Source organism: Saccostrea cucullata, unplaced genomic scaffold (genome assembly GCF_032062105.1).
Source record: "Saccostrea cucullata isolate Sc308-1 unplaced genomic scaffold, CSIRO_AGI_Scuc_v1 ctg4899, whole genome shotgun sequence".
Taxonomy (NCBI): domain Eukaryota; kingdom Metazoa; phylum Mollusca; class Bivalvia; order Ostreida; family Ostreidae; genus Saccostrea; species Saccostrea cuccullata.
Genome location: NW_026919220.1, coordinates 143,577 through 154,922, shown reverse-complemented (window position 1 = coordinate 154,922; position 11,346 = coordinate 143,577). Strand labels below are relative to the sequence as shown.

At 33.5% G+C, this 11,346-nt stretch overlaps 1 protein-coding gene across 1 annotated transcript; it reads left to right on the top strand.

Annotated features, from left to right (window-relative positions):
• Positions 1 to 7,262: 7,262 nt before the first annotated feature.
• Positions 7,263 to 8,100, top strand: LOC134282580 (uncharacterized). Its single transcript, XM_062764985.1, has one exon. The coding sequence runs from the start codon at positions 7,375 to 7,377 to the stop codon at positions 8,098 to 8,100; it is 726 nt and encodes a 241-aa protein (XP_062620969.1). The 5' UTR covers positions 7,263 to 7,374.
• The last annotated feature ends 3,246 nt before the right edge of the window (positions 8,101 to 11,346 follow it).

Sequence of the window (11,346 nt, the reverse complement as noted above, 5' to 3'; positions counted from 1 at the left end):
GTCTGTATTTACGAATCAATTGACTGAATAATATTCATTCAACACATATTTATACAATACAACACGTAATATATACCCATTCTATATAGCATTTAAACTTATGAAAAGGTTCAAAGATCAATTTCTTCCATAAACTTTACAGCAGTTTTTAATACCATGTAACGCTTTAATGACAACTGTCTACCTCGTATAATATATAAAAAAATATTTATGATCTACAATGTATTAACTATATCATGTTTGTTTTTCCTTGACGATATCCTTAAGTTGAAAAGTTGAAGATTTTGAAGTAAAGTATAATCAAGTTTTATTTTCTAGTTCATTGATTGGAATGATTGGTTGATTCAACTTGATTGCAATTGAAGTAATGATCTATTTAAAGACCTTACAACCAAATTAAAGAAAACTTTTAACTCTAAATCTCTTTAAAATGCAAATAAATAATTTTCATTTCCTCTGAAAAAAATACAACAAAAATAATAAATAAATATATAAAACAATTAAAAGCTAATATCGATCCTTCAATACTGAAACCAGAATTAAGGATTTCTTTAAGACCTATAAAACAAAATTTTTATTTTCAGTGAACAGCATTATAAACATTACGTAAATATTGCTAAAAATTACATAAATTCTGAGACAAAAAAAAATCAAAGTAATAGATACTTTTTAGATGTTATAAAATGCAAGAATTGTATATAATCAGCACATGATACGGGTAAGCATTTTTTAGGCCACCTGAGTACTCAGGTGATCTATTGCTGTTCGTTTTTGTTCGTCGTCGTGCTTTTGTGCGTTTACATTTGAACATTTTCAGCTTCTTCTCTGCAACCACTCAGCCAATTTTGCATAAAGCATGTGTGGTAGGATTGGATTTTATTTACATAGTAAGTAAATAACGATAATTCTTATCGGTTACAATCGTTTGTTTTGCATTCGGAAACTTTCTAGCTTTATTCAGTGACTTGGGTAACGTCTTTGTCTGAGTTATACATAGAATGTAGGTTTTGATTGGATAATAGAGACACACCTTCAGTCCGCGATGTATTTAAAGTCCAGTATTTCGTGATTAGATCAGTTGGTCTGGAACCTTCTCAAAGGTTCGTACCAGCACACGTTTTGATAAGATGGGTGGATCCCGGTGTCTATCTTTGTTTCGTTCAATATGATTATAATTGTCTCGTTCATTCTATCATCATTATCCTTGTTTTGTTTTCCTTATTTTTACATCCATTTTCCAGTTCCTTATTTCTATTTTTGGTAAACCGGTTAGGTTAGGCAGAGTAGATTTTTCGTGCAGGGGTGGGTCACTTTCATTCGGACTTAGCGTTGGGTAGGACAGGCTCTGGACATTGTACATTTGTTAGGTAGGAACTTTTTTTTATTGAGGCTCATAAGTATAAGGCCGTTAGTACATCTGTTTTAGTTGTAAATATATAAATGTAAATATTTTGTGCTGTTAATAAAATACGATTGTTGCCATAATAAATATTTGTTAATTTGCAAACTATTGTTATTAAAATTCTTGGGTTAGTAACTCACATTCGTCACTAATTGAAAATAAAAAGGCTTATTGGTTAGTAAGAAATTGGAATAAAACGCAAAGTACTATTATTGATAAAGAAAGTGAGTAATATTTAAGAAGTATTTTCATACGGTCATTTTCGCTACACTGGTTTCGTAGAATTTCCTAAATTCCATTGATACCATGTAGCGAATTCCGGTTACACATGTCAAGGTGAAGGGAAACAAAACATTGTGAATTTTATGGTCCCTGTTTCTGAGGGTTGGTGCCAAAATCACTTAGATAATGCAATCTTTAAGCCAGGGTGGTTCCGTTGATAGGATGTTACTGTTTTGATTATATAGTGAAAATACAATTAATCTCTGCTCCTGAGTATTAAACCTGTAAACTATGTAAATACGTATGATGGGGAAGGTTGCCTCTTCCTAAATTGTGAATCTCAGGGCCCCAGGGACAGGCGTTTTGGTATTAGGGCGGGGTTCTAATGATTATATATAATGAAATTGTATGAATTCTTTAAAAATCTTTTTCTCTGCTTCTTGGTATTATGCCAATGATCTAAGTACATATTAGTGGTGATGAAAGGTGACTCTTCCAAAATGGTTCATTTTATGACCCCTGTGACTTGGGTACTGTGGGGTGGGGAGTGGGCCGGGTTACGTATTCTGAAAATAAATAATTCTTTGAAATCTGCTCTCTGGTATTTAGCAACCATTTATGTTGAAATAAAATATAAAAAAAATAGAGCCGAGCTCGTTGCAAAGCAACGAAAAGGTCTTCCGTTGGAGCTACGGACTAGAAGACGTAACCTTCAGTCAAGGTCAAAAGCCACATACTAAAGATATACAAGTAAGAAACCTTGTAAGAGAAGCAACTTACAACGTTTCGTTAGGAAAAAGACTAAAGGAATACTAATATGTGTGACCTTGATCTTTCCAAATGACCTTGTGAAAAGTAATAACTAATTTTCGTTAGAGCTAAAATTGAGATAAAAAGAGTTAGGTCAAGATAAAGGCCAAGTTCAAAATGGTGATACCATTAAATAGCTCTCACCAGTATGCATCAACATGTGAAGTTTGATTACACCATTTTGAATGGTATGTTTAAAACTTAGCTAAACACTTAAGAAAAGTGAGGCATATACATGTATATAAAGTCAAGTTAAAAAAATGTTAATGCAATGCATACCTCTAATTAATTTCTATCAGTATTTAAAGATTGATAAAATATTTTGGATAGTTCGTTTGAAACTGAGCTTTGAACCGAGGCACAGGCCTTTAAATTGCTTAGAAAAAAATTGAGGTATTGAAAAAATACACAATTGTTTTAAGCGATCCAAAGACCTGTGAACTGAGCAAAAGGCAAAGGGTGACAGGAGGATAGACGAAGGACAGAAAGGAGGAAGGATGAAAGACGTCTGACAAACACCAAATGCCTTGGCCATATTCATGGGAGGACATAACATGTCATGCATGATAGTTGGTTTACATAAAAATAGGTCGTAGCTTTCAGTATCGGAATTCATCTCCTAAACTACATGTATATATGCATGTACAAAAACAGATCAACCGACTGACATTATCTGCTTAGAAGGAAGACATTGTATTCAATTTAAGGGATTGGGTACTTAAAGTAATGAGAGGAATTTAACAACCTGTCAGTCCATGAAACATTATTTTGGAATGTCTGTATACAGCTGCGTGGCTTTTTTTAGAATGAAATTAATATTTTTTGAAATATCTATATAATTCCTTTATTGAAGCCGAGATATATTTGATAGGCTGTATAATAGCTGTTCAGATATAGTGCCGTTTGAAGGTCCAACACCTTTTTTAATATAACCAAAGGTTCTAGTGATCTTTTTAACGTATAGTCGAAATGCATTGGAGAAAGAAAAAAACGTTCGGGGTTCGTTCACAAACAAATTAATTAGTTGTGGTTTTTTCATCTACACAGACACTTTTTTCTTCTGGTTTTCCTTTTTTGTGAATTGCCGTTTATTTAGTTTACAAGCTTGTGTTCATATCGCTGTTCATAGGCGCTACCAATGTGAGAGGAGAAAACAAGACGTCGTCAAGCAACAATGACTGACCAGATGGACGTTTATATACATTGTATTTATTATATACAACCAAATATCAGAGCGAATCGATAATTAAAGTACCTAGTTAAATACATAGAAATTCAATAATTAAGGAAAGAATATAAATTATATTTTATGATATTTACATTTCCAATGTCTTTGTACGAGATTAAATTACCAAATGTAAATGTACTTTATTTCTCCATCAATGTATTGGCGCGGTTCCAAAAAAAAAACACGTGCAGGGCGGGACAGACAGCTAGACAGATGCTAGCAGGGGTTGGAGTACGTGGATTGGCGGAATCAAAGCATGTAAATATTAGATATAACTGTCTTATTTTTCAATTTCATGAAGATATGCATGAACGCCTTCGGCGTTTATGCAAACTATCACACAAGCCAATCGATTGATCACTTCATGAATTCGAAAAATAAGACAGTTATTCCTTAAATAAATAGGCAATAACGAATTTTCTAATTTTGTAAAATCGTATTCTGAAAGCTCTGGATGTATATGTTTATCTCACGTTTTTCTAACATTTGTTTAAAAATACTAACTATGACGTCATAAACATGTTTCTTTTCCCGTATTTTCTTAAAAAGTTGCAGAAGACATGAATTTTCAATGAAATTTTCTTTCAGATAACATTTTCCACAGGCATCGCCCACAAAGATCTTGCAATATGTGATTTGTTATTGAATTTTGTACAAAATATAAAAAAAAATAACATGGGTGATGGCTGTGGACACTGTTTTTTAAAGGAAAATCACCCTTGAAATGTCCCATTTTGCTCCTCTTTCTGTTGAAAATAGAGAAATGCTTCACTTAAATGACGTCATATTTGCACCTTCATGCCATATTCTTTCCTGGTTTATCACAGTCAATTATGTAACAAATATCTAAGCCAGTTTCAAAACTTGTTGATGTCATTACATTTTTAGGGCACAATAAAGCTAAAACCATACCTTCTTCTTTCTCTATATAATAAGATTAACTTGAAAGATAAAGTTTGAAGAATTATTTTGGGATAAAACACGTTACTTTGAAATATTTTTATGAGCATTTTAATTAGAAAATGCTTGATTTTCAGAACCTGAGTATCGGAATACCTTATTCAATACAAGTTATTGAGATTAACTTGTTTTACATATCAACGGATACTTGCATCCAACTCACAATTAATCAATGTTGTTCATATTGCATATTTGAAATTATCCATATACTGTTAACGTATTACATTTGGTGGTGTATTGTTTTTAGCGCTTTTGGTGGAAAGATACTTCTGCTAATTCAAGTACATCGCTAAATGTTTTGAACATTGATATATGAAAAAGAACATCAAGAAATACGCTAAATCAAATCTACGCCAACTTGTTTTAAAATCATTTTCCGCTAAATATCGTACACGCTAAATATAATACATTTACAGTAATTATAGAAGCATATTCAGAATTTCATTAATTATTTTAGATACTTCCTTTTGGCTTTTATACTTGACCTTCTGTGAAAATGTTACTCCGTTTTAAAGGTCTCATTCGAAAGACCCCGAGGAAAAAGGAATTCTATAATTTTGTTATGAATGCGGGAATATCTGAATATAAGAAAAAAGTTTTAAATTTTATTCATAATATTAAGTTGCAGTACTTTGTGGTCCGAATTTCAACCCCAAACTACAGGTATATTTAAATGTACAATATAGAACATACAAAGTACATGTGCACAGAGCCTGACGCCGTGAAGTATATTTTATAATTAGACTATAATTATTTTACGGAATAGTGAACATTCGGACTATTGGACTTTCCGACTATTGATCTGACCCACGTATACTGTGTATGAATTTAATATTACTAAAATTACACCTCTTAATCAACCATGAATTCGCCACCGGAAAGAGTCTTGAAATGTCATAAAAATATTAACATTCGACCCTTCCTGGAACAAATTTCTGCCGCTGTTTAAACAGTTACAAATTCGATGATACTGAATTTATTCTAAAGTAAAATGGCACAGAAAAAGGGCTAATGTTGAGTATTACTTAAGTTACTTGTTAGCCTTTATAATCCTCCTGATAATAGATATTGTAATTGGTCCTTTAATATCTTACATGGATGTCTAAAAGTATTCATGCATTCTTTTCTTTTTATGGACATTTAAAACGCTTGTATGCGACAAGGGGTTTGATACAATTTTTGAAGTTGTATTGGCAGTTAGAGAATACGACATTGTGACAATGTTTCGGTTTCAGAAGGAACAAGGAAGCATTTTTAAAAAACTAGGAAGTATTGAATTTTAGACTCTGAATTAAAGACAAAAAATGACATTGAATACATGGTCTAACTTCTACTCTTAAGCGAAATCAACATGACATTAAAAGTACGTGCATTTTACCTTGGACATTTGTCCGTTTTATTGATGCTGATTTATTCTGGGAAATCATCCTCCTAAGGGACATTTAGATGGGTTCCACAAGGCTGGGATGGTTTACCGCTGTACTGTCCGAATGAGTGCAAAAACGCTGTAATGGCCGGATGTTGTGCATGTTATTCTAAAAGTATTCTTGATAACAACTACAATTTTTCTCACCTGAACATTTCAAACGATGGATATTTCGAAGGTAACATGTTTGAAAGAAATATAAATTTGGAGTATTCATACAGGAACATACAAGCCTTTCCAATGAATTTCTGTGAATTTCCAGGTATAACAAGGATCAATTTATCTCACAATCTTATTCTGACACTACCGAATTTGAGCTGCCTCACTAATTTAACGCGTCTGGATTTGTCTTGGAATTCATTAACAGTTTTAAAAAACTTTTCAATTACTGGAAATAGGAATCTTAGATTTGTTGACTTCTCTCATAACGCTATCAGTTATATTGAGACGGGAGTTGTAGCATTCATGACTTTCCATTTTTTGAATTTGAGTGGAAACTTTCTTTTATCTGTCGACATCACAGACAAGGCCATTTTGTGAATTGCGTTTATCAAATAATAGTTTGAGTAAGGGTACAAATAAATTTAAATGGAATATGAACCTGGGAGAAACTTATGGCCCAGGTCTGGTAGATTTCTCAAACAATCAATTCGAAGAAATCCCAGATGTAAAAAAATTGGGATTTTCGAATCTCTTTGCTTTGGGAAAACTTTATGACTTTGGGTTTGATTTTAGATTAAACCCTCTGATATGCGATTGTAGATCGCAAAACCTGTTATGCATTTCAAGTCATTTATTGAGATTATGAAAAGAGACTACTTCAACATAACTTGTGAGACACCAGATACTTTCCGAGGAATAACGATACCAAGTGTTATAGAGAATGGACAAATACCAGACTTGATTTGTAATCATACTTCAGAGCCTGTATGTCACCCCGGATGTTCATGTATTGAAAAACCAAGAATAAAGAGTTTAGCAGAGCAAGAAATGATATTGACACTTCAAATAAATTGTACAGGAGCTGGACTCAAACGTCTTCCTAATATCCTTCCCAAGAGTGAAGAAATTGAATTCTATATGAAAGGCAATCCAATTCAGAAAATAACAGAGAGACATTATCTTAAACTTGTGTCTATTCTTGATTTAGCATTCATACCTAGTTTTGAAATGGAAGCCTTGAAAAACCTTATTCATCTGCGTGTGTTCTCTATTCCTAGATCCCAACAACTGCATGGACTTCCTCGGGAATTTTCATTTTTAGATCCATGAGTATTTCTTCAGCGGGGAAATTTCGTTATAAATTGCACCTGCTCACATCTATGGATGTATGACTGGATTCGTACAAAACAAGCCGAAAACTGTACGTCATATTCCTTTTATTGTATAAAGGAAGGCATTGAAAATCGAATGACATCTTATCTTTCTCATCTTGACTGCAGAAAACATGGCCAAGAAAGTAAATACCTTCTTTTATCGGTTTCTTTAGCATTTGTTATTGCATTTATCCTCATAATTTTTGTTCACTTTTTAAAGTTTGAATTGAGGGTCATTCTAAGATCCAGACGAATATTGAGGACGTCTCAGAAAACGCCGGACGAAGATTGTGTGGTTTACATTTCATATGACGAAAAAATCGAAGATTTAAACTTGTGGCTCATTACAAGACTCGAACCGTTCTTAACAGGAAATGAATTAAGTGCATTCATCCCGTCACGTGACTTACTTCCGGGTTGTGTAAGATCGGAAGAGACGGCATGGCAGATATCAGTCTCTAGGTACTATCTTGTACTCCTGTCTGACAACTACTTCGATGAAGACTCTTTGCAGACACAGAATGATTGGAAGTGTATCTGGAAAAATTACTTTTCTGACCCCAGAAAGGAATTAGTGGTCATAAACTACGATCTGATGAATGCAACAGGTGTTCGTTGTAAGACCTTAAGGGCAATCATGCGTTTTGGCAATGTAGTGGATTTCGCTTCAGGAGAAAAGACAATTTTTTCCAAGATATTGGAAAAGTTTTCAATTGATAATTGCCAGATATTTTAGTTTCAATTGTTTTCTAGGTTATAAAACGTTTTCGAGTAATCGCACTTACAAAATCGGTAAGAAAAATACAATAATTACTAGAGCCAAGCTCGTTGCAAAGCAACAATTAGGTCTTCCGTCCTGTTTGACCGGAAGTAACTTTCTTTAAAAAAAAAAAAGAGTAGTGAAGTCCAAAAGTGGTTACATCATCCAAATCTATGTTAATTATTGCAAAATTAAGCTATTTTTGGCAACTTCCAGTTTGACCGGAATTGCCGTCGACGGACGGAAAATTAAGATTACGATTTTAGCTTCCAGTGACATATGATATCCAAAAGCCTGTCAAGAACAGCAAAAATATGCAATTTTGGACTACTTCCGGTTTGACCGGAATGACGTCGACGGACGTTTTTTGTTGACATTAATAGATTGAGCTTGACATTTTGAAGAACTTTGCTCCTTAGACGTATTACAAATTCTCAATACCTTTTGAGATATTATGGAAAAACTTTCGGCCCTTCTCCACCCTTACATGTAATTATAGGGGCCAACCCTTTTTTCGAGATATCATTTGAAAGATCATGTAATTCTACACATCTTTTGTTTGATATGTTTTATCAAAATATTTTTGTAAAAAAAGTTAACAAATAAAATGTGTTATAAATTTTTAATTTTATGATAGCACTATTTTCGGACCATAGCGAGCGTCGGCGCTTCGTACTTCCGGTAGTCATGATATACTTAGTACACTTCTCCAGAGGTTCCTTTAGCATCACTGAAAATTTCATACTTCTGTGTTAAGTTCTTTTCGAAAAAACTGTCGGACAAAGTGACCCTTTAAAAATCACAAAAACGCGGAAAACTCCCAACCGGAAGTGACGTCATAAAAATAAAAACATATCTAGAATTGTTGATTTTCTATCAGACCTGAAAGTTTCATACAAATTGATCGAGATGTTTTCGAAAAATTGTGCGTACAAAATCGTTAAGAAAAAAATAATAACTAGAGCTGAGCTCGTTGCTAAGCAACGAGTAGGTCTTCCGTCGGAGCTGCGGACAGGGAGAAATGACATTGGGTCAAGGTCATGCCACGTTCTAATGTTAAAGCAATCTTTTAAGGGTAGATGTCATCTTATTTATATATGTTTTACAATTTAAAAAGATGGTAAAAGAATGTTTGCGACCTTGATCTTGTTAAAATGACCTTACGTCACACCATGACACACGCTGGTGATAAGCAAAGCCATTTGTGTGCTACCGTATTGACGAATTCTTAAGCTATGCTTTTTTCGATAGGCCTTGTCACAGCTAATACGTGTATACATATGTAAATCTAGGTATGAAAGCGTTATCCTTTCTTTATCAAAAGTCATTGTCAGTTTTAAGCAATGTTTAAAGCCGGTTAAACTTCAAGGTCTAAATTCATTATATGCTAGTTTTTGAAATGATTTTATCACAGGTTACATACAGTTGATTTTTGTTTAATAAGAATACCTATCTCTTCTTATTCAAAAGTTATGATAAAGATTAAAATTTTTAAAAGTAAGTCAAGCCGCAAGGTCACGTTGTCAAAATCAGAGTATCGGTATTTCAAAAAAATGTTGTTACAGGTAAAACACAGTGGTAAAATAAGACCCTTAATCGATCTCTTTTCTCTCAAAAGGTATGACTATGGTTAATGTTTTTGAAAAGAGGGTCAAACTTCAAGGTCAAAGGGTAAAAAATCATAGTGAATTTTCAAAGGCGTTGACACAGGTATTACATGTACATGTATATAAAATGAAAGCTTTCAATGTTATGGTCAATTTAAAGAAATGTTATTTTTTAAGTAGGTCAAGCTCCAAGATCAAAGTCACGGGGTTAAAAATCACAGTATATTTGAAAATCACATGTCACAAATAATGCACATGTGAAATATGAAAGTCCTATTTCAACTCATTCAATAGTTAATATCCAGTTTAAAGTTCTCATGACAGATGGACACTGTCAGACTAGCTGACAAATAAGGTTTAATGTGCCCTTAAATAAAAATAAATACACGTTATTTGAAAATGATAAATTGAGAAATACGAAGAATAAAATACTAGAAAATATTAGAAAAAATTGCACTGAAGCTATATTCAATATATGAGTGTTTTTCAGCTGCTTGAATCTAAAAATATTATTTACCGTGTGTCTCTTACACATTCTTAATTTTTTCTACAGTTAAACATTCCTTACAACCATTTTTAATAGTCCTTCTGAGCCTGAACTTGAGATAATATGGATGGCACTCTAGCTCTCTGGCACTCTAGCTCTCTGGACCCCGTGGGGATCCGGGTTAGAATAGGTCCTCAGTACCCCCTTGCTTGTCGTTAAAGGAGACTAAATGGGCCGGTCCTTCGGATGAGACCGTATAAACCGAGGCCCCGTGTCACAGCAGGTGTGGCACGATAAAGATCCCTCCCTGCTCAAAGGCCCTGAGTGCCGAGCATAGGCCTAAATTTGCAGCCCTTCACCGGCAATGGTGACGTCTCCATATAAGTGAAATATTCTGGAGCGGGACGTAAAACAGTATACAATCAATCAATCAATCTAGCTCTCTGGTGATCCATCTCATTTTTTAGAACAGCTAGCAAGCTTCAGATCTGCAGCATGACAATTCTCAAATAGTTAATTTTACAAATTCATTTAAAATGTAGCAGAATTGAATTTCATGACAAAAATTATTTCTAATGCTTATTTTTAACATATGCTAAAATTATCAAGTTAAGTTAAGACAGTGAAAAGGAATTTGAGACTCAGTATTTATCTAAGGAATTAGTGTCAATCCTCAACCTAAAAAGCATTCGACTTCTATGATAATTGCGTATGTGTGATGAAACTGCCGTGAACTATCCCGAACGTGAACATAAGATGTACTGGACATTCAGTCATCAAGAAAATATAGTTTTACTGTGGACTATTCCGAGTTACCAAAACGTTTGTATGTATGTCCATGTGTGAGCGTTTCAACCTGTCTTTGTTTTATGTGACTTGACTTGATTTTACAAACTTTAACGTTTTATTGCTTGACTTTCGTTTTATAAATCACTTGTGTTACTGTCACCAATTATATTCTATTAACTTTGTTTAATTGTGGGAAATGCAATGCAAAAATCAGGAAATCAAATGCAGCGAAAACTGATACCCCCCCCCAAAAAAAAAAAAAAAAAAAAAAAAAACTAGTACATGTACACACTTCGATGCTCGATTGTACACTCTAGAAATTAAAAAGTTTATGAAAAA